Source organism: Scyliorhinus torazame, chromosome 14 (assembly GCF_047496885.1).
Source record: "Scyliorhinus torazame isolate Kashiwa2021f chromosome 14, sScyTor2.1, whole genome shotgun sequence".
NCBI classification, from domain to species: domain Eukaryota; kingdom Metazoa; phylum Chordata; class Chondrichthyes; order Carcharhiniformes; family Scyliorhinidae; genus Scyliorhinus; species Scyliorhinus torazame.
The window spans coordinates 20446604-20471681 of record NC_092720.1 but is presented as its reverse complement, the minus strand read 5'-3'; the positions used below and the strand labels follow the sequence as shown (position 1 = coordinate 20471681).

General features: G+C 48.9%; 1 protein-coding gene across 2 annotated transcripts in view; it reads left to right on the top strand.

Moving 5' to 3' along the window:
• The first annotated feature begins 2559 nt into the window (after nucleotides 1-2559).
• The window catches only part of LOC140389567 (rho guanine nucleotide exchange factor 26-like), a 274737-nt gene continuing 252218 nt past the window's right edge, over nucleotides 2560-25078 (top strand). Inside the window, exons 1-2 of one of the 2 annotated variants that reach the window (XM_072473800.1) lie at nucleotides 2560-2827; nucleotides 5375-6157. In XM_072473800.1, coding sequence (XP_072329901.1) covers nucleotides 5483-6157 — 675 coding nt within the window. In that variant the 5' untranslated portion in view covers nucleotides 2560-2827; nucleotides 5375-5482. Of the gene's footprint in view, nucleotides 2828-2877; nucleotides 3014-5374; nucleotides 6158-25078 lie in introns of those variants that run through there. The other variant, XM_072473799.1, reaches the window with a different exon arrangement.

Below are 25078 nucleotides of genomic sequence, written 5' to 3'. Positions count from 1 at the left end.
GGGCTAACCACTGCACCACCGTGCTGCCCTCCCAAAGGGGACTCTGTTGCTGTCCTGTTAAATCACGCCCGAGATGTTGGTTATTTGAATAGAAACAATGCGCAGGGAAACGGGGGAAAAGGCAGGGGAACCGCACTAAGTCATGCTGCTCGTCTGGTGAGCCAGTGGAGACACGATGGGCCGAATGGCCTCTGTCTGTGCCGGAACAATTCTGTGGTTCTGTAACCGTGCAATGTCACGATGGCGGATTACAACCCCAAATTACTGGTGCGGGATTCTCCGCCTCGCCAGCCAACCAATGGGATCCCCCATTGTGGGCAACCACACGCCGCCGGAAAATCGCCAGGCGTGGGGGCGCTGCCCGCATAATGGAGAATCCAGACAGCAGAAAATTCGGCCCATGGTCTTTGTGAACTTTTTAAGGAAGACCTGTTTTTAGAAGAAATCCTAAACAAAAACACTGGGTGAAAGATGGCTGATGATGCAAAGTGATCATTTGTTGGAAAATGCCATTGTGGTGGGGTTTGAACCTGGGCCCACAGAGCATTACCTCAGATCTCTTGCCAGCGACAGTACCCCGATGCCGCCACCACCTCCCCAATAAGAATCATATTGGACTCAAAATGCCAACTCTCTTTGTCTCTCCACCGATGCAGCCAGACCAGTGAGGTTTTCCAGCATTTTCTGTTTTTATTTCAGATTTCCAGCAGCTGCAGTATTTTACTTTTAAGAACTTCTGAAGTGAAGTTAGTGTCGGAATGTCAGCAACACAACAGCCAATTTGTGCACAGCAGATTCCCATTATCAAGTTTGTATACTACAAGCAATAATGATCTGGAAAGCTGACTGAGTGATGTTGATTGAGGGATAAATATAGCAGGGACTCACATAGAACTTCCCATGGTTTTCCTCAATATAGTCCATGGATCTTTTGCATCCACCCTGATAGTCCTTGGGTGGAATTCTCCATGGTCGGGATCCTCCACTTCGACGGCAGCACACCCACGCCGGGGGATTTTCCGACGGCGTGGGGGTGCCCACAATGGGAAACCCCATTGGCCGGCTGCCGGGACAAAGGATCCCGCCCCTTAGATTTAATTGTGTCATCTAGAAGATGGCATCTCTGACAGGACATCCTTCTGTTCATAATAATAATCACTTATTATCACAAGTAGGCTTCAATGAAGTTACCCCTAGTCGCCACGTTCCGGCGCCTGTTCGGGGAGGCCGGTACGGGAAATGAACCCGCGCTGCTGGCATTGTTCTGCATTCCAAGCCAGCTGTTTAACCCACTGTGCTAAACCAGCCCCTATATAATATAATAAGACCCCAAATACTGGAGAAGAAACAAGTTTGCAGGGCTTTGGAGAAAGGACAGAGGACCAGGATGACTGGATTGGCTCTTCCAAAGAGCTGACACAAAGCTGGTGGGCTTGATGGAGATGAGGAGAACCGCTTCTCTCTCAGAGGGTCAAGAGTCATTGGAACTCACGTCCCCGGAGGGCGGTGCAGGCTGGGTCATTGAATATTTTTAAGGCAGAGGTGGATAGATTCTTGACTAACGAGGGAGTCAAAGGTTATCAGAGGTAGGCAAGAAGATTGAGTAGAGACCATAGAATCCCTACAGTGCAGAAGGCGGTCATTCGGCCCATCGAGTCTGCACCAACCCTCCAAAAGAGCACCTTAGGATGAGGAGTGATAGTTTACTTAGTTGTTCAGTTGGGTATTGCCAGCTCTGAGTCAATAGGATGTTGATCCCCAAGCCCTGTTCCAAGGGGCAGCGCGATAGCATTGTGGATAGCACAATTGCTTCACAGCTCCAGGGTCCCAGGTTCGATTCCGGCTTGGGTCACTGTCTGTGCGGAGTCTGCACGTTCTCCTCGTGTGTGCGTGGGTTTCCTCCGGGTGCTCCGGTTTCCTCTCACAGTCCAAAGATGTGCAGGTTAGGTGGATTGGCCATGATAAATTGCCCTTAGTGTCCAAAATTGCCCTTAGTATTGGGTGGCGTTACTGGGTTATGGGGATAGGGTGGAGGTGTTGACCTTGGGTGGGGTGCTCTTTCCAAGAGCCGGTGCAGACTCGATGGGCCGAATGGCCTCCTTCTGCACTGTAAATTCTATGTAATGACGTAACCTAGTGGTTTCGACTAAAACACCATTGTGGCACTAACAGGCCTTGGTGGGATTTGAACCCAGGCCCTCAGATCTGTAGCCTTGGTCCCTGGATTACTGGATTGACACCACTGTCTTTTAAATCAAGGCTGGCATAGATTTCACAGGCCAAATGATCTCTTCCTGTGCCTTATCATTCCCTGCAAAGGGACAAGGCGCAGGGTTGCAAAGCTGGAGATGGAGCCAATTAATGTATCTAATTGTCTGGACAGAAAACAGCTAATAGGAAATAATCGGTCTTCGAATCAAAATTATTAGTTTGGAAGCCACAAGCAAGATGAATGAGTGGGTTTTGGAAAACCTATTCGGAAAGAGGCCGCGAGGAGGCGCCATTGCAGCCAATATTTGCAGCGTTTTCTGTCGGGGGAGACTGACAAAAAGTTCACAAACTTTTCCAAGGAATGGGAGTAAGTTGTGAAAGGAGGAGCAGGGGGGTGGGGGTCCCGGTTGTTGGCTCTGAACCGGCAGATGGAGGAAGCACGACTGACGCCGCGTCACTTTGAACTTGGACCATCTTCGGGTCGCCCCGTTTAACCGGCTCCAAAGGAGGGGGGAAAAAAAAACACATTCAACTCGCCTTCAAACTCAGCGACGCGGCAACTTGTAGCCAGCCCTGCTCCAGCGGAGATCGAGAGGGTGGGAGAGGCGCAAGAGTGGTGGGTCTGGGGAGGTGGGGGCTGGAGGAAGAGAGTGTGTGGGGGGGGGGGGGGTGATTAAAAATACCAGCAAAAAAGGAGCCCCCCCGTGTATCGCCTAGAGTTTGTAGAATGGGCAGCTGGCGCTAGCACTGCGGGACAATGACCCCCATCGCAACAGCGGGAAAGGAGCGTGACTGAGAGAGGGTGAGCTTGTTTTCTGTAACTATTCTCTGGGAGCGGTGGTGGGGAGGGAGGAAAGCGCGGATTCTGAGATTCTGCTTTTATTTTTGACCCCCCCCCCCCCCCCTCCCTCTCTTTCTCTGTCAGATCCAAGAAGTTGCTTGTTGATTTCTGAGGCTGGGGGGGGGGGGGGATTTCACCCATCAATTTCAAAGGCTGCACACGCAGGTTGCACCTTAGCAGAGCTTTTGCAAGTTTCACTCAAGTTGCTCCTCTGTCGTTGCTTCCAAAAAATAATTCTCTATTCTCCCGTCGAAGCAAAATACTGCGGCTGCTGGATGTCTGACATACCCAGCAGTTTATGTCTTTCTATGCAGTCTCTCTCTCTCTCTCTCTCCCTTGGACACCGCCACAATACCTCGACGCATGAACTAGTCACAATTTTAGTGCAAAATCTCATTGGGAGGGGAGGGTGGCTGCCGATATTCTTGCTCTGTTGATTTTCTTTTAGCAGATTGGGAGATTTATTTTGTGGGACATTTGTTTTATGGGACATCTGAGAGGTGATTCTCATTGAACGAAGGCTGCAACCAAGATTAACCCTTTCTTGCACACCTCAAGGCAAGTGGCTGTTTCTATCAAATGCAAGATTGCGGGAAGTGTATCTATATTCCCCCCCCCTCTCGTTAATTCCTTATCTGCGGTTCAAGGTCCAACTGGGGTACAGTAAACTAGTCTCCTTAAAAAACAAACAGAATGTCCTATTGTGTGAGATAGCGTTGCTGGATTGTAAATTGGGATTAAATCTCCAGTGCTCAAATCTGCCCTTCCCTCCCGACTGCAGGTTACTGTTAAAGTAACTTCTCTTGATTGCCGAACATGCCGTTTGTGGTCAGTTGTCTGCATGCATGTTGAGCGCAGGAGTGAAAACTAAAATGTCTTAAGAGGCATTGATTGGGTGTGGTTGGCCCTTAACTGTCTCTCCCGAGTGGCCCGGCAAAGATGCTGCCCACTCTTATCAAAGCCACACCAAAGAAAGTTGCAGGCAGAATGTCCACGATTGCCCGCAATCTTGGGACAGCCAAGATTGTGCAATAAATGCCAGCCTTGCCAGCAATGCCCTGGTCCTGAGAATGTGTTTCATTTTTTTAAAAAAAAGGTGAGGTGTAAATGATGAAACTGGGGGACAAGTAAAGTCACCACAGTCCCAGGTGACCATAGGCTGCTTTCCCCTTTGAGGGAGAGGGCTGACTGGTGGTGGTTTATCCTGAGGGTCACCACACCTCAGGTGAGGGGCAAGGTGGAGCCTTCATGAATGATCTCAGGTGGCGTGGGATTTGAACCCATGATGTGCATCACAAACCAGCTGCCCAGCCAAGTGAGCTAAACCGGACCCATTGGGCAACTGAGGAGACCTAAGCTGTTTGTTCAGAGTTTCCTTTGCAGATGTGTCAGCTCTTAGCGAACATGTTGGGTGTGGATTTGGCCCCCTCACCAGGACTTGAGAGCCTAAAACAGGCTGTGACTCCCCCCTGGTGCAATGCAGAGAGATTGCGTAAAATGCCACCCTGCAGATAGGGCTTTGTACCAGGCTCCTGTGAATGAGGTGGCAATAGCCTCTGTGTATGGGAAGGATGAGACAGAAAGGGTTTCATCTGATTCAATGGTAATATCCTCTTTTTTTGTAAAATGTGCCACTAAATCTGGATGGTCCATAGTGCTTCCACGGCCTGTTACTGGTGGGTGGGGAGGGGGAGGGGGGGGGGGGGGGTGGCGGTGAAACAAATTGAGATGGAAATAATTGCTATCCATCCAAATTTAATTTGAGACAAAAATGTAACAGGCAGGCTGGGGAACATAGTATTTATGTAGGTTAACTAATAACCCAGAGGTTGTGGCTGTAGCCATGAATTCAGATCCCCCAGGTGGCACGATGGTGCAGTGGTTAGCACTGCTACCTCATGGCACCGAGGACCCGGGTTCGATCCCGGCCCCGGGTCACTGATTGTGTGGAGTTTGCACATTCTCTCCGTGTCCGTGTGGGTCTCACCTCCACAGCCCAAAAGTGTGCAAGGTAGGTAAATTGGCCATGCTGAATTGCCCCTGAATTATTTATTGAATTCATTTTCGCCAACGTACCACCATGCTTTTTGAACTGATAACTTTTGGATCACTGCTGCATGACCAATGACATCGTCAATATTTCAGATTCTGTGATAGATTTGCAGCTTTTTAAAAAAAAACTATTTTAAGAGTTTGTATCACAAGGAAATGTGTTTTGTGCCTCTTTTAATTGATGTGTTTCTTTTTCGCTCACTGTTGCTGTGATATTCCATGGAATTGAGCTTGATGAAGTGCTTAAAACACAATTTCTTTCATTGTCAGACGGCACATGTGACTCCAGCCCCACAATGATGTCCCAGAGGAGTTAAGGAGATGGGGTTTTGTGGGAGATCGCCCCTGTCAAGCTGATGTGGGACCGCGACGGATAAGATGGATCAGGAGAGTGAGGTTGACCTGTCCAATCTTGCCATAACTCCCCTGTGGCGGAAGAGGAGATCGATTCCCAAATCGCCCAATACGAGGTCTTTGAACCGGCACAGCAGGTCAAGGCCATCCTCGTACCAGATCGATGGCATCCTGGTTACAGATTTTCCAGTGGACGGAAATGTCCCTACCCGAAACGGGAACGTTCCCCCTGATCCGGATGGCCGACCCATGCTCCAGAGGCAGCCCTCCACCCATTCGCTTCCGACACCCGATAAGCCCCATCTTGTCCTGAGCACCAACAGTGCCGTTTCTTTGAAGAACGGAACCCAGCAGATCATTCCCAAGGACTTGGCGTCGGGCATTAAAATCAAGAACTACCATCAAAACAATCAGATTCTGGAGGTTGGTACGAGAAGTCGGCGGGTACAGAGTATGGTCGAGCCCCTCACTGCCCCGCTTATACCCAAACGTGAACTGGAAGGAGACATGGACGCCGAAGTGGAGAGTCCAGGACAGCTTCGGCGAGGGCTGCGGTCCACTTCATATCGAAGAGCAGTGGTTAGCGGGATTCATTTTGACAAGACGTTGAGTTTGAAGAACAACAACCGGCGGTCCCAGCCCAATCTCAAGACCGTCCTCGAGGATAAGGAGAAATTCTCTAGCTTGGGCAGAGGAAAAGTAAGTGTTTGTTGGATCAAAGACCAAATAACAAGTAAGCAATAGTTCACAGTGGGGATAGCGGAAATAATAATAATAATGACTTATTGTCACAAGTAGGCTTCAACGAAGTTACTGTGAAAAGCCCCTAGTCGCCACATTCCGGCGCCTGTTCGGGGAGGCTGGTACGGGAATTGAACCCGCGCTGATGGATGTGTTCTTCATTACAAGCCAGCGATTTAGCCCACTGTGCTAATCCAGAAATATCCTTGCCTCAAAACAAGCTATTAGGGCAGCATGGTGGCACAGTGCATAGCACTGCTGCCGCACGGCGCCAAGGTCCCAGGTTCAATCCCGGCTCTGGGTCACTGTCCGTGTGGAGTTTGCACATTCTCCCTGTGTTTACGTGGGTTGCGCCCCCACAACCAAAGATGTGCAGTGTAGGTGGATTGGCCACATTAAATTGCCCCCTAATTGGAAAAAAAATGAATTGGGTACTCATTGACAACAAAAAACCTTTTAAATCTCGAGGTTACATTGAAATGTCAAAACTGAAATCAATGGATATTTGTGAAATGGAAGCCTTGAGCGGGATGCAGAGCCATGGCACGTTAATCACGTTAAGATGTGAAGAGAGCAGGGCTGCGTAAGCTTAGAGTCTGGTCATTAGCTGCTGTTAGCCAGTGAGCAGGATGTTTATGATACATAAACTGCCATGATCTATGTATGTAGCAGAACAGGCTTGGAGGCTGAATGGCCTCCTGTTCTATCCACTCCCGGGAAGCACAGGTTGGAGAAACCGCATGCATGCCATTCATTACATAGGTAGATCAGGTCAGGCTCCTCACCAAGAGCAAACAGTTTAAGAATGGAACTCTCAAGTTATGACTTCAGTGTTTAATCCATCTACACACTCTTGTTAATTCAGGTGCCGTTGATATTTACTTTGGTGGTGATAATCGTGCCTGATTCAGTTAAAGCAACAATGGTTTTGTTCCAATATTGTGGCCTGTGCTGTCCTTCACCATTTCGCTCTCTTCCCTGTAAGTGTCCAGCGCATTAAGGTTCCACCCCTGTTGCGTTTACATCTTTGAGGCTGCCCCAAAGTGGTTTATAAAATGTTGTTACATAACTAAGTACAGCAGCTAATTTTTTGACACAAAACAAAGATCTCGCCAAGTGAAGAGCCAGTTAATCTGTTTCCTGCTGATGTTTGAGAAAGAACACCTGGAGAACTCTCTGTTTAATTCAGCTTTGAACAGGTGCCATGGACTTGTGAGACATTTGGGGCAGCACGGTAGCATTGTGGATAGCACAATTGCTTCACAGCTCCAGGGTCCCAGGTTCGATTCCCGGCTTGGTTCACTGTCTGTGCGGAGTCTGCACATCCTCCCCGTGTGTGCGTGGGTTTCCTCCGGGTGCTCCGGTTTCCTCCCACAGTCCAAAGATGTGCAGGTTAGGTGGATTGGCCATGCTAAATTACCCTTCGTGTCCAAAATTGCCCTTAGTGTTGAGTGGGGTTACTGGGTTATGGGGATGGGGTGGAGATGTTGACCATGGGTAAGGTGCTCTTTCCAAGAGCTGGTGCAGACTCGATGGGCCGAATGGCCTCCTTCTGCACTGTAAAATCTATGATAATCTATGACATTCTTAATATCCAGATCGAGCTTTGGTTCCTCATAATGCAGGCCAGTGCATTGATTTTATTTTTAAAATTTAAAGTACCCAATTCCTTTTTTTCCCAATTAAGGGGTAATTTAGCATGACCAATCCACCTACCCTGCACATCTTTAGGTTGTGGGGGTGAGACCCATGCAGTCATGAGGGAGAATGTGCAAACTCCACATGAACATTCCCAGTGCATTGATGTGTCTGTCAGCCTGGGTGATTTGGGGCCTGGCTGGTTTAGCTCAGTGGGCTCAACAGCTGGTTTGTGATGCAGAAGATGTCAGCTGAGAATTCTGAATTCTCCCTCTGTGTACCTGAGCAGGTGCCAGAATGTGGCGACTAGGGGCTTTTCACAGTAACTTCATTGCAGTGCATTGTAAGCGTGCTTGTGACAATAAAAAGATTGTTATTAATGATGTGCTTTAATTCTGAAGCGTGGCATGAATTCACAATCTTCCAATATCAGACATCTTATCCCACCCGAGCTCATCTTCCTCAATGATTTGTCCCTTTGCACCTTTTATGTAGCTAGTATTGACGGACAATAGATTCCCTGTGCTTTCTGGAAAGTTCCAATGGGAATGAGTGATTTATCCATTCAATGATGTGGAGATGCAGGCGTTGGACTGGGGTGAGCACAGTAAGAAGTCTTACAACACCAGGTTAAAGACCAACAGGTTTGTTTCAAACACTAGCTTTCGGAGCACTGCTCCTTCCTCAGGTGAATGAAAAGGTGGGTTCCAGAAACATATATAAAGTCAAAGACAAAGCCCAGGCCAGATGGTGGGGATGAATGTAATGCGACATGAATCCCAGGTCCCGGTTGAGGCCGCACTCATGTGTGCGGAACTTGGCTATAGGTTTCTGCTCGGTGATTCTGCGCTGTCGCGGGTCCTGAAGGCCGCCTTGGAGAACGCTTACCCGGAGATCAGAGGCTGAATGCCCTTGACTGCAGAAGTGTTCCACGACTGGAAGGGAACATTCCTGCCTGGTAATTGTCGCACGATGTCCGTTCATTCGTTATCGCAGCGTCTGCATTGTCTCGCCAATGTACCACGCATCGGGACATCCTTTCCTGCAGCGTATGAGGTAGACAACATTGGCCGAGCCACACGAGTATGTACCACGTACCTGGTGGGTGGTGTTCTCACGTGTAATGGTGGTATCCATGTCGATGATCTGGCACGTCGTGCAGAGATTGCCATGGCAGGGTTGTGTGGTGTCATAGACATAGAATTTACAGTGCAGAAGGAGGCCATTCGGCCCATCGAGTCTGCACCGGCTCTTGGAAAGAGCACCCTACCCAAGGTCAACACCTCCACCCTATCCCCATAACCCAGTAACCCCACCCAACACTAAGGGCAATTTGGACACTAAGGGCAATTTATCATGGCCAATCCACCTAACCTGCACATCTTTGGACTGTGGGAGGAAACCGGTGCACCCGGAGGAAACCCACGCAGACACGGGGAGAACGTGCAGACTCCGCACAGACAGTGACCCAAGCCGGAATCGAACCTGGGACCCTCGGAGCTGTGAAGCAATTGTGCTAACCACAATGCTACCGTGCTGCCCTAAACACGGGTCACTGTCGTGGTCACTGTTCTGAAGGCTGGGCAGTTTGCTGCAAACAATGGTTCGTTTTAGGTTGCGCGGTTGTTTGAAGGCAAGTAGTGGGGGTGTGGGGCTTGCAAAATCCTACCAACTGTCCTGGCTTGAGACAATTCACACCTCTTTAACCTGGGTTACCCCTATCTCTGGATCTGTAAACACTTAATTAACTGCAAATGCTCGCATTCTAAGCATTGTCTTGCATCTTTGAATTTGTCTATATATATGTTTCTGGAATCTGCCTCTTCATTCACCTGAGGAAGGAGCAGTGCTCCGAAAGCTAGTGTTTGAAACAAACCTGTTGGACTTGAACCTGGTGTTGTAAGACTTCTCACTGTTATTATCCATTCACGGGATGGTTAAGCTAGCATTTATTGCGGTGTGTGAAGGTGACTGCTAAGGTTGATGTGCCCTCTGAACGCTCCACTGCAGACAGGGGCAGAATACTGCAGGTAATCAAACCCTGGAGGAGCTGCTGGCTTGGGATTTCCTCTTCCAGAGTTTTCTCCCTGCCCCTGGACACATATTTATCTTTGAAGGAGGTCACACCCCTTCTTTGGCTGTGCCAATTGCAACGATCCTGGCTGAGCGTCTTCCACGAATCTGCGTCGGTATCAAAGCCCCCCAAGTGTGGCTCTGCAACACAATCCTCACCCTGACTGTTACAAGAGTGCACCCCAGACCCAAGCCCATTACTCTGTAATTCTATCTACTCTTAGCTTTGCCTGTCTACCACTTCCTTTGATGCGATGACGACCTGTTGGCAGACTAAGAGCCGGCGGTTCAGAAGGTGAAATTGGCAATGCGCCGCAAGGCATCAATGGAGCCTTCAGAATATCATACCATTGAAGTCATAAGTCAGCTGGCAAAAGAAAAGAATTTTGCTTATTACAGAGCAAGTGATGACGATCTTTCATACCCTGCTTGAAAGGGTGGTGGAAGCAGATGCAATCGTAACTTTCTAAAGGGAATGGATAAATGCCTGAAATGAATGGAACTAACTGGATCGCTCTTTCAAAGAGCTGGCACAGGTACAGAGGGCTGAATGGCTTCCCCATTGGTTCTATAATTCCTAGTCCAGCCGATCTGAAAGCTGTCCGTTGCGATTTCGGTGCGCCTTTTAATCAAGAATTGACTAAGTTGAATGAATGAAATGAAAATCGCTTATTGTCACAAGTAGGCTTCAATGAAGTTACTGTGAAAAGCCCCTAGTCACCACATTCCGGCGCCTGTTCGGGGAGGCTGGTACAGGAATTGAACAGTGCTGCTGGCCTGCTTGGTCTGCTTTAAAAGCCAGCGATTTAGCCCAGTGTGCTAAACCAGTCCCTGTTCTCGTTGTTATCTATATGTCTGTGTTGGTCCTGCGAACATCCACTGGCACAAATCCAAACTCGTCTGCCAGGCTAGAGGGCACGATGGTGTCACTATGTTGGGGCCTTCTGTTCCTCAGAGCTCTCTATATCTGGATTGTTGCCCGTGGCAACAGTGCAGCTAATTGAAGGTCTGGACTGAATAATCCTCACTATTACAGATTCCTGCTTTAAAGCAGTGAATCATACTCCACGCTTTAATGAAAAACAAGAGAATGCCGACTTTACTCTGTAATTAGTGACTTGGTAATGAAACGGTTGGAATGTTTGGCCTCATTGTACGAGGTCAAGTACAGTTTCCCCGATGGCACATTGGTGCCACTGGGGCCAGTGACCACTCTGCTGTGAATAGACATAGTCAGAACACCATGCCGACAACAAGCTGGGTAAATGGTTCAGAAACAAACAATGGTCAGAATTTCCCCAGTCTCCCGTGTGTAACATTATTGTAAATGTACTCGCAAAAATTTCAACGCGAATTCATTAACACTTTACACCCAAGAGGGACCCTTACTCGGAGAATCACCATGTGGAGGTTTGACCCCACTATGTTGTAGCTCTATATTAGACATTGGCCATTTAACCCATCGTGTCTGCACCGGCTCTCCAAACGAGTATCGTGGCTGAGTGTCATTCTCCAAACTTTTTCCCCATACCCCTGCACATTGTTTCTAGTCAAATAATCATCTCATGCCCTCCTGAACGCCTCAATTAAACTGGCCTCCACCAAACTTCCAGGCGGTGCAACCCAGACCTGAACCACTCGTTGTTTTCCCCCACATCACATTTGCTTCTTTTTGCAAATCACTTTAAACCTGTGCCCTCTCGCTCTTGATCCTTTGACGAGCAGGAACAGTTTCTCCCTATTTTACTCTGTCCAAATTCCTCATGAGTTTGAACATTTCTATCAAGCCTCCTCTTAGTCTTCTGCTCTCCTGCTCTCCAAGGAGAGCAGTCACAACCTCTCCAATCTATCTTCACAACTGAACTTTCTCATCCCTGGAACCATTCTTGTGAAGCTCTTCTGCACTCTCTCCAATGCGTTCACATCCTTCCTATTGCGTGACACCCAGAGCTGTTCGCAATATTTCAAATGAGCCCAGGGCAATATTGTGAAGAAGGGGCAACGTATTCTTCCTCAGTGCCCTGGCGAACATTGATATTTCTCAATCAACAGGGTGGCGCAGTAGCACAGTGGTTAGCACCGTTGCTTCACAGCTCCAGAGTCCCAGGTTCGATTCCCGGCTTGCGTCACTGTCTGTGTGGAGTCTGCACGTCCTCCCTGTGTCTGCGTGGGTTTCTTCCGGGTGCTCCGGTTTCCTCCCACACTCCAAAAATGTGCAGATTAGGTGGATTGGACATGCTGAATTGCCCTTAGTGTCCAAAAAAAAGGTTAGGTGGGGTTACTGGGTTATGGAGATAAAGTGGTGCGGGCTTGGGTGGGGTGCTCTTTCAAGGACCGGTGCAGACTCGATGGGCCGAATGACCTCTTTCTGAACTGTAAATTCTATGATACCATGATGAACATCGGGAAATCAGATTAACTGGTCATTTATCTCATTGCTGTGTATGGGAACTTGTTGGGTACGAATAGACTGCAGTGCTTCCTACATTATAACGGCAAGATTATTTCAGTAGTATTGCATTTGGCTGCAAATGTTTTTTGGGGCGCTGGAAGATCATGAAAGATGGCGTAAAGTTTCTTAGGGGGCAGCACGGTAGCACAGTGCGTAACACTGTCGCTTCACAGCTCGAGGGACCCAGGTTCGATTCCCGTCTTGGATCACTGTCTGTGTGGAGTCTGCACGTTCTCCCCGTGTCTGCGTGGGTTTCCTCCGGGTGCTCCAGTTTCCTCCCACAGTCCAAAGATGTGCAGGTTAGGTGGATTGGCCATGCTAAATTGCCCTTAGTGTCCAGAAGGGTTGGGTGGGGTTGTGGGGATGTGGTGGAGGTAGAGTGTTCTTTCCAAGGGCCGGTGCAGACTCGATGGGTCGAGCGTCCTCCTTCTGCACTGTGACTTCTATGATTCTTTCTGTTTCCATATCCATGTTCCTTTGAGCACTGCTCAATCTGATTATCATCACTCATTTTGTGAACTTGCTGCTCGCAAATTGGCTGCCACAGTTCCAACATAACAAGAATAAATACTTTTTGTAAGAGTACTTCATTGGCTGTGAAATGTTGCAAGATGTCCTGTGGTCTATGTAAGCGTGCTATGTAAATACAAGTCTTTCTTTTCTGGAGTAGGGAAGCCTGTCCCAATTAAATCCCACTCGTCCCAAATGTGGCTAAAATAGCTTCACGTTCACTCACTTCTTACAGAGGAGGTGCCTCTGGTTGTCATATTCTTGGAGGTTTCATCGCTGACGTTTCATCCCTCCTGCAACTGTCCCGCCCCCTTCTTCCTGTCATTGGCTACCCATCCATCTTCCCGTGTCCAATCAGGCAACACACAGTAGCTTTGTTTCCCGATGATTGGATGATTCTCGACTGTCAGTCAAAGAACATTCTATCCTGCTGTTTCCTAGGAATTAATAAACACAAGTAGTCAAAGAAAATCAAATAAAACACTTATTGCCCCTGTACTTCCTCTATCTCACTCTCTTGACTTGCCTTCAGCGGTGTTTTGGAAATTCGTTAGTAATTCCTGGGCACTCCAGGACAATTCTGGAGGGTTGGTAACCCGACCCGAAAGGTTACAACTGACTCCCAGTTGGGGCCATTTTTGGTCCAATGCGCTTTGGATAATAGATGACCGGGACTGAGACTGAAGACAGTAATTGAATCGAAGATGTTCTGGAGCCCTGATAAACTGCAAGATGAAAGTTAGGGCAATTTACAGCAGGAGCTTCAAATTCAATCATTGTCATGTATCACCTCAGCTCACTTAGCATTCCTGACAGACCGAGTTTATATTTCCTGTATAAAGCTGACATGTGTTTTGGTGTAATCGGCTATGAGACTGATCCTGTTTCAAGATGATGGTGATAATATCGTGCTGCATACCCGCCCACTACCACACACACTCACACTCACACACATGCCCACTACCACACACACTCACACTCACACACATGCCCACTACCACACACACTCACACTCACACACATGCCCACTACCACACACACTCACACTCACACACATGCCCACTACCACACACACACTCACACTCACACACATGCCCACTACCACACACACACACACTCACACACATGCCCACTACCACACACACTCACACTCACACACATGCCCACTACCACACACACACACACTCACACACATGCCCACTACCACACACACACTCACACACATGCCCACTACCACACACACACTCACACTCACACACATGCCCACTACCACACACACTCACACTCACACACATGCCCACTACCACACACACTCACACTCACACACATGCCCACTACCACACACACACTCACACTCACACACACTGACTACCACACACACACACACTGACTACCACACACACACACACTGACTACCACACACATACACTGACTACCACACACATACACTGACTACCACACACTCACACACACACACACTGACTACCACTCAAACACACTGACTACCACACACTCACTGACTACCACACACACACACTGACTACCACACACACACACACTGATTACCACTCACACACACTCTAACTACCACTCACACACACACTGACTACCACTCACACACACACTGACTACCACACACTCACACACACACTGACTACCACTCACACACACTGACTACCACTCACACTCACACTGACTACCACACACACACACACTGACTACCACTAACACACTCACTGACTACCACACACCCACACACACACTGACTACCACTCACACACACATTGACTACCACTCACACACACACTGACTACCACACACCCGCACACACACTGACTACCACTCACACACACACTGACTACCACTCACACACACACTGACTACCACTCACACACACACACACTGACTACCACACACTCACAGACACACACACTGACTACCACACACACACACACTGACTACCACTCACACTCACACTGACTACCACTCACACACACACTGACTACCACTCACACACACACACACACTGACTACCACACACTCACAGACACACACACTGACTACCACTCACACACACATTGACTACCACACACCCACACACACACTGACTGCCACTCACACACACACTGACTACCACTCACACACTCACTGACTACCACACACACACTCACACACTCACTGACTACCACACACTCACACACACACTGACTACCACTCACACACACACTGACTACCACTCACTCTGACTACCACACACACACACACTGACTACCACACACACACACACACATACTGACTACCACTCACACACACACACTGACTACCACACACACACACACTGACTACCACACACACACACACTGACTACCACACACATAAACTGACTACCACACACTCACACACACACACTGACTACCACTCAAACACACTGACTACCACACAATCACTGACTACCACACACACACACTGACTACCACACACACACTGATTACCACTCACACACACTCTAACTACCACTCACACACACGCACTGACTACCACACACACACACTGACTACCACACACTCACACACACACTAACTACCACACACTCACACACACTGACTGCCACACACACACACACTGACTACCACTCACACACACACTGACTACCACACACACACACTGACTACCACACACACACACACACACATACTGACTACCACTCACACATGCACACACCGACTACCACACACTCACACACACTGACTACCACACACACACACACACACACACACTGACTACCACTCACACACACACTGACTACCACTCACACTCACACACACACACACACTGACTACCACACACACTCACTGACTACCACACACACACTCACACACTCACTGACTACCACACACTCATACACACACTGACTACCACTCACACACACACTGACTACCACTCACACACACACTGACTGCCACACACTCACAGACACACACACACTGACTACCACTCACACACACACTGACTACCACTCACACACACACTGACTACCACACACTCACACACACACACACACTGACTACCACTCACACACACATAGAACATAGAACATTACAGCGCAGTACAGGCCCTTCGGCCCTCGATGTTGCGCCGACCTGTGAAACTACTCTAAAGCCCATCTATACTATTCCCTTATCGTCCATATGTCGATCCAATGTTGCAGGCAGGGCATTCCACGCCCTTACTACTCTCTGAGTAAATAACCTACCTCTGACATCTGTCTTATATCTATCTCCCCTCAATTTAAAGCTATGTCCCCTCGTGCTAGACATCACCATCCGAGGAAAAAGGCTCTCACTGTCCACCCTATCCAATCCTCTGATCATCTTGTATGCCTCAATTAAGTCACCTCTTAACCTTCTTCTCTCTAACGAAAACAGCCTCAAGTCCCTCAGCCTTTCCTCATAAGATCGCCTCCCTGCTCTCCCAGCCACTTGCCAAGTGCTATATCTAATTGCTTCTTGAAACCAAACAAGTTTTGGACTCAACTACTTCCTGTGGTAGTGAATTCCACAGGCTCACTTCTCTCTGGGTGAAGAAATTTCTCCTCATCTCAGTCCTAAATGGTCTACCCCGTACCCTCAGACGGTGCCCCCTGGTTCTGGACACACCCACCATCAGGAACATCCTTCCTGCATCTACCCTGTCCAGTCCTGTTGGAATTCTCTAGGCTTCTATGAGATCTCCCCTTATTCTTCTGAACTCCTGCGAATGCAATCCTAACCGATTCAATGTCTCCTCATATGTCAGTTCTGCCATACCATGAATCAGTCTGGTAAACCTTCGCTGCACTCCCTCGAGAGCAGGAACATCCTTCCTCAGAGAAGGAGACCAAAACTGCCCACAATACTCCAAGTGTGGCCTCACCAAGGCCCTGTATAATTGCAGCAAGACATTCCTGCTCCTGTACTCAAATCCTCTCGCTATGAAGGCCAGCATACCATTTGCTTTCTTTACCGCCTGCTGTACCTGCATGTTTACCTTCAGTGACTGGTGTACGAGGACACCCAGGTCCCGCTGCATATTCATTCCCCTCTCCTAATTTATGGCCATCCAGATAATAATCTGCCATCCCATTTTCGCGACGAAAGCGGATGACCTCGAATTTCTCGAAATTATTCCGTATCGTCCATTCATTTGCCCACTCACTCAACTAGTCCAAATCACACTGAAGGATCTCTGTATCCTCCTCACAGCTCACCCTCCCACCCATCTACAAGGAGGTTATTATCTGTGTGGACTGTGGTAGGCTAGCTGGCCTGTTTGTGCTCGGAACTGACCCCAAGTACTTTCAGTGCCAGTCACGTCTCAGTTGCTAGCACTCTCATTTCTGATTCTGAGTTCCACTCCTGAGGTTTGGGACATTCACCGTGCAGTCCTGGGGAAGTGCTGCACTATTGGATAAGACATTTTAACAGCAGCTGTGTCTCGAGTGGATGTGAAGGCTAACAGGCCACTTTTTTAATGGCGAGCTCTCCCTGCGCCTTGGTTATTGTTTCGCTCTCATTCAACAACTCTAACAAGAAAACAGATTATCTGATCACTATCAATCACACTGCTGGTTATGGGAGCTTGCTGTGCACAAACTGGCTGCCAGATTTCCTGTTTACAACTGTAAGAACACTTTGAAAGTACTTCATTGGCTCCACAACACTTTGAGAGATCCTGGGGCATGGTTAGCTTATTGTGCGACCCACAGGTCTAAATGCACAGTGTGATGCTGGGTCAGGAAGATCCCAGGTATAGTCCTTCAGTGATCCCTGTTGTGGAAGTTATTCGTCTTCCTGGAGAAGCTGAGAGAATGAATGGGAATAATCGCGAGGGCTCCTGTTCCCAGTTCCTTTCAAGAGTGCACATGTGCAGTTGACAGATGAAGTGCAGTTGGCCAGAGGTCTGGGCATGCTGGCAGTTTACAGCTTACTGATACTTACTGTAGAGGGCTGACATTGGAGAGGGATTTCCAGTGATCCTTGAACATTCTCCCGGCAAAGTCTTTCTCTCTCTCTCTCTCTTCCCCCCCACCCTCCCTCTCGTGTTTCTCTCCTCATTTTCCCATTGCCTGGTGAACTGGGGGTGGGGGGGGGGGGGGGGGGCGGTGGGGGGGGGGGGAGGGGGGGAGGAAGAGGGAGGGAGGGGGTAGTGGGAGGGGAAGCAGAAATAGAGTTTTTGTACGGGGTTTATGTGGGTTTATTTCTCACGATACTGAGCAGTTATGTGCTATGTGGTGGCGTTTGGCTGAGTTTCCGAGACTTGCTGAGTGGACAGACAGCTGGGGCATGGCCTGCTCCAGCGCCTGCTACAGGTGGCGGGGGGAGCTGAAACTCGCAACTGTTTTCATCGCGTCTCAAAGCAGGCCCATCGAATTGCGACAGTGCATTTGGCCCATTGTGTCTGCACCGACCCCCTCGGGCCACCGCAGTGTTTAGCACTGCTGCCTCACGGTACTGAGGACCCAGGTTCGATCCCGGCCCCGGGTCACTGTCCGTGTGGAGTTTGCACATTCTCCCTGTGTCTGCGTAGGTCTCACCCCCACAACCCAAGGTGTGCAGGTTAGGTGGATTGGCCACGCTAAATGGCCCCTTTAATTAAAAAAAGAATCCAACCCACCATCTTTCTTGTTCCTGCTGACCTCTCTCAGTTTCATTTCTGACTCCTTCTCTCAGTCTCCCGCAAACTCTGTTTCTCTCCTTTTGTCCCTCCTCTTTTGTCTTTCTCTTTTTCAGAGACTAAGAAAAAGAAATGGTGACAATGCCACTCGCTTTTTCACATTTCTCTCTGTCTCCTATTGTCTCTCTCTGTAACGAGACCTTCTTGACCTTCTGTTTGGGGTCGTTCCACTGCTGGAGCAGGCGATGACTGGAGGAGGGAGCGTTTGTTGATAAGGTGCCATGCACTGGCGCCGTCTGATTTATAAAATGCAGCAGAAACAGAGGCTGTGACCAGCAGTGACAGTTATTTGACAGAGAAGTTCTAGGTGTCGGATGTGAGAGGGATGGTTAGTGGAGCCAGCCTGCGTCATAGAGCGTTCACTGGCAAACAGCGAACTGACTTCTGGGAAGCTTAATTCATACGAACAAGGAGCAGGAGTAGGCCATTCAGCCCCTCGATCCTGCTCTGCCATTTCACAGGATAGTGGCTGATGGGATAGTAACCTCAAATCTGCATGCTGCCGACCCCCGATAAACTATCCACTTGCTTATCAAGAGTCTATCCACCTTAAAAATATTCAAACACTCTGTTTCCACCACCCTCTTGGGAAGAAAGTTCCAAAGACCCCAGGCCCTCTGAGAGAATTTGTTTTTGCCTTATCTCCGTTTTAAATGAGCCACTGCAATATTTCTAAACAGTGACCCCCTTACTTCTAGATTCTCCCACAAGAGGAAATCTTGGGCGGGATTCTCTGATCCTGAGACTTAGCGTTGACGCCATCGGAAACGCTGTAGCATTTCTCGACGGCGTCAACACGGCCTCAGGATCAGCAATTCTGGTCCCTGCAGGGGGCCAGCGCACCACTGGGGCGGTTCACGCCGCTCCAGCTGCTGATCCCGGCGTCAACTGGGCGCCGCCGGATCTGCGCCTGCGCAGTGGCTCTCTTCAACGCGCCGGCCCCGACGCAACATGGCGCAGGGCTACAGGAGCCGGCGCAGAAGAAAGGAGCCCCCCAGCCAGAGAGGCCGGCCCGCCGATCGGTGGGCCCTGATCGCGGGCCAGGCCACATCGGAGCCCCCCCCCCCCGGGTGCAGACCCCCCACCCCCCTCCGGTCACCCCCCGACCCTTCCACAGCGAATTCCCGCCGGCTGAGAGCAGGTGTGGACCCCGCCGGCGGGACACGCCTTTTGTACGACGGCCGCCAAGGCCGAGAATCGGCCGGGGGGGGGGGGGGGCACGGAGAATCATGTGCCGGCGGCGTGGCGCGATTTGCGCCGGTCGCGCGGATTCTCTGGCCCGGCCCCGTGCTGAGAGAATCCCGCCCCTCCTCTCCACACCCAGTAGCACCTGTGCCTGGTTCAGTGGGTGCCACCCAGGCCTCCGACTGAGAAGGTTGTGGATTCGAGAGGCTTGGACAGGGAATTTTGACCTGCCACAAGTACAGACGGAGTGCTGCCCTGCTGAGGGTGCCGTCTTCTGAATGAGGAATCCGCCAGGGCTGCGTCTGCCATCTCAGGTGGGTGTAACTGATTCCCACACAGCACAACCACAAGAAGAGGAGGAGAGTTCTCCCAGTGCTGAAGCCATCATTTCTCCCTCACCAAAAAAACAGATGATCATTTATTTCATTTCTGTCTGCCTGTGAGACCTTGCGCAAGTTGGCTGCTCGGATTCCGACATTTGTAACAGTGAGGAAAGACATGTCAAAAGTTACCCATTGGCTGCAAAATGCTTTGGTATGGCCTGATGTCAGGAAAGGGGCAATGTAACGTAGTTCTCCAGTCTGGACCCACCTCAGACCAAGATTTTACCTCTTTAAGCCTGGGTTCTGAGTTCATATTCACACTGGACAGACCAACTGTCCTCTGGTAATTCTTTTGCCGATTGTCAGTTGAAAGATGATTGTTGGGCAGGAGAATGCCTGACCTTCTTTGAAACGCCTAGTTTGTCATTTTACTTTGATCCAAACAAGGAGTTGGGCCATTTTGGATTAAACATAGCACTTCTGACTTTTCAGGCTCCCATTGTACCGCACTGTACGATCAGCTGGAGGCCTGTGGGGTTGGCCTGAATCCACAGCTTGCTGGCACAAAGCTAAGCTCAGACACATTGGTAACGATTAATTCCATAGAATCCCTACATGCAGAGGGAGGCCATTTGGTCCATCAAGTCTGCATCGGCCCTCCAATGGAGCTCTCTACCTCACGCGCCAACGCCCCACCGCACATAGAGCGTGGCCAATCCACCTAATCTGAAAATCTTTGGACTGTGGGAGGAAAGCGGAGCACCCTGGGAAACCCACGCAGACACGAGGAGAACGTGCAAACTCCACACAGACAGTGACCCCCAAGGCCGGAATTGAACCCGGGTCCCTGGCGCTGTGAGGCAGCAGTGCTAACCACTGTGCCACTCTATAGAACATTCAACAGCACCAACAACTTGCATTTATTCAACATAATATTTTGCATATTTATAATAATAATGATCTTTACTCGTGTCATAAGTAGGCTTACATTAACACTTCAATGAAGTTACTGTGAAAATCCCCTAGTCGTCACACTCTGGCGCCCGTTTGGGTACACGAAGGGAGAATTCAGAATGACCAATTCACCTAACCAGCACATCTTTCGGGACTTGTGGGAGGAAACCAGAGTACCCGGTTTATAGCTATCCTGTACACTGTCCACCACTCGGCTAACCTTTGTGTCATCTGCAAATTTCCCGATCATACTCCCCACTTTCACGTCAAAATCGTTCATATATAAAACAAACAGTAAGATTCCCAACACCGAGCCCTGTGGAACACCACTTGAAACAACTTTCCAATTGCAAGGGCAGCCATCGACCATTCCCTTTGTTTCCTGTTACTGAGCCATCTTTTTATCCAGTTTGTCACATTGCCCTGTACCCCAGGGGGTTTCACTTTCTTGAGCAATCTGCCATGTGGGTCTTTGTCAAACGCCTTGCTAAAATCCATGTACACCACATCCAGTGCACTACCTTCATCAACCCTTCTTGTCACTTCCTCAAAGAATTCAATCAAATTTGTGAGGCAAGACCTTCCTTTGACAAATCCATGCTGACTATCCCTGACTCGTCCAAGTTTTTCTATGCGATAGTTAATCCTATCTCTCAGGATTGATTCTAATAATTTGCCCACAACTGTCATAAGACTAACTGGCCTATAATTGTTTGGCATTTCCTTCGTTCACTTTTTAAACAATGGAACCATGTTTGCATTTCTCCAGTCCTCCGGTACATCCCCTATGTCTAGTGAGGCTTGGAAAATATTCCTCAGAGCATCTACTACCTCCTCCCTGACCTCCTTCAGTAACCTCGGAAACAATCCATCTGGCCCTGGCGAATTATCAATTTTCAAGGACTTCATTCCTTCGAGCACTTCCTCACTCTTTATGATTATCCCGCCCACTATCTCACAGTGTTCCCCCAGGACTACTATCTCTTGATCATCCATTTCCTTTGTAAGCACGGAGGCAAAATATTCATTAAAAACTCTTCCCACAGCCTTTGCATCTACACACAAGTTCCCCTCCTGCTGAAAAAAAAAGACATACTGTCAAAGCTTTTCATCTTGTACTCATCAAGACAGAGACATAAGAGCACCAATTGTAAAGGTAAAAACAACATATACTGCCTGAGAAGAGGGTGCTGATTGGTTGGCAAGTGGATCCTGATTGGTCGAGGTGTTGCCATGGAGAATGCGCCAGGGAGCAGTTAAATGCAAGCTGTGTTTAAATTCAAAACCAGGCAGGTGGACTTTGATTGGTCAAGGCATTGCTGTGGGGCATGGACTGCGGAATGGGTGTCCGCCCACACTTTTGTTTAGTGATAAAAGGTGCAATGCGTGGATGTGCTCCACCTGTCTGCAAAGGACACGGGCCTGTGGGGGCCCTCCAGGCATGCGTCAGTGAGCTTCGATCCCTGGGGGCTCAAGTGCAAGGAATTAAATTGCCCCAATTAGGGATGGAATTGGGGAATTTTCCTGGTCGAGCAACAGCGAGGAACTGGTTTTGTAAAGGCGCGACGTCGCACTTGGAGAGGAGGGGCTGCTCCTCTGAGGGCAGGAGAAGTTGTTCCATCAGGCACAGGGAATAATGAGCCAAATGGCTTCCACCTGAACCTCACCATTCCGTGATTTTGAAGTAAGACATTAATAATAGGAGTAGGACATCCAACTCTTAGCTCTACACCGCTAAGCCATTAGATGACACCTTAACCATCACTTATTCTGCCAACCAATACTTACAACAGATTATCTGGCAATTACGTAATTGCCATTTGTTGGGAGCTTGCTGTGTAATAATTTCCTGCATTGCAACTTAAATTGCATGTGATTCATTGGTCATCTAGTGTTTTGGGATGTCTTGAGGTTGTGAAAACTGAGGAAAGTGAGTTTGTTTCTCTCTTGGGACCGATCTGCGCCCTGACTGCATTTTCCAGCCTTCGCTTCATATCCCTTGACGCTCCACTCCAGCAGAGCAGCGAGTCCGACGTAAGAATGTTAGGACGCGGGAAATGATGCTTGGTATGCAAAATGAAAAACTGTTCATGCAATCGATATTAGCAGCCATGACAAACACACGTTATGTGTCCAAACAAAGGCAGAACTTATTTGAAGAAACTTACTGCTTTAACGAGTGCTGCTGATTGTGAATGAAACAGACGGGCTGTGGCTTTTACAGGTTTGAAGGATCCCAGGGAGCTGGCAGCACTCCCTCCACCCCCTTGGCACTTTGCCCAGTAGAGTGTTTAAACCTGTCACAGAGTAGCACGCTTGGAGTAGGCATTCTTCTGAGACAGCGCCAACTCCCAGTGTCCTCTCTGAGACTGTAGCCCTTTGCCAAACACAGCCTCCTGTTCTCAGCCATGCCTGGCCAGTGTGGGAAACCTGTGCTCTTGGCACATTGTCGCCTCCATTCTCTCTCTCTCTCTCTCTCTCTCTCTCTGTCGCAGTGTTGCTCGAGTCAACCTTTTCCAGTGAAAAGGAAAGGTTCAGAGGCCAGGGATGCTGTCATGATCATAATCTGGGAAGCAATGACCGAGGTTCAGAGAACCCCTGAGCTACGAAATACCTCAAAGAACCTTATGGCCAATGATGTATTTTTGACATGCAGTTTATGATATATTTAGGTGGCACGGTGGCACAGTGGTTGGCACTGCTGCCTCACAGCACCAGGGACCCGGGTTCAATTCCGGCCCCGGGTGACTGTGTGGAGTTTGCACTTTCTCCCCGTGTCTGGGTGGGTTTCCTCCGGGTGCTCTGGTTTCCTCCCACAGTCCAAAGATGATGTGGAGATGCTGGCGTCAGACTGGGGTGGGCACAGTATGAAGTCTTACAACACCAGGTTAAAGTCCAACGGGTTTGTTTCGAATCACTAGCTTTTGGAGCACTGCTCCTTGTCATGTGAGAGTATCTTTAAAGAAATGGATGTTTAAGAAATGTACCTTTAAGAAATGGGTGTTTATCAGTGATGTCAGAGTGTGGGTGGAGGTGGGCTGTCTGACAACTTTTTACTTTCGTTTTAGGCTGTTTGCTGCAGGGTGTGTTTTAGTTCCGTTTTCAGTGTTGGAGCTGAAGCCAGACAGAACAGGTTGATCTCTCTGCCATGAAAAGACTATCTCTTGATTATTTGGCGAATTCAGAATTATAAATGTTCTCAGTAGTGAATGTAAACCTAATGTGCTTCTGTTGAAAGGTGTTTCTTTTGTCTGGACGTTGTTTGGGAAGTTATTAAACATTACTTAGTGTTGTATTCTTTGGGGGCTGTATTTGAGTTGATGGTTGCTAAGATGTTCACTGTATGTTTTAAAAAGGTTAACTTGAGTTCATAGAATAAATATTGTTTTGTTTTTAAAAATCCTTTTCGATTTCTGCTGTACCACACCTGTAGAGTGGGCCGTGTGCTCCCCATACCACAATCTATTAAAAGTTGTGGTTCAGGTGAACTCCATGATACACTTTGGGGTTCTCTAAACCCTGGACCATAGCATCCTTCCTCAGGTGACTTTCGGAGCTGTGCTCCGAAAACGAGTGATTTGAAACAAAGCTGTTGGACTTTAACCTGGTGTTGTACGTCTTCTTATTGAGTCCAAAGGTGTGCAGTTTAGGTGGATTGGCTATGCTAAATTGCCCCTTAGTGTCCAAAAGGTTAGGTGTGGTTACGGGGTTAGAGCAGGGGCCTGGGGCTAGATTCTCTGCTCTTTCGGAGGGCTGAATGGTATCCTTCTGCACTGCAGGAATTCTATGATTCAACACTGTAGGAAATGCAGCGGCTGATCTTTGCTCAGAAAATTCCTCAAAAATCATTCTGATAATTACCAGATAATCCCTGACTGTAAATGGGTGAGAACAGGAATAGTTGTGACGCTTCCCGTAGCCAAAAAGCGTTGTTGGGCACCGTCACTCTCCCTCACACCACTCTTCAGGTGCATTGGAGGCAGTAGTGCGAAGGTTCACTGAATTGGTGCCTGGGTTGAAGGGGCCAGCCTC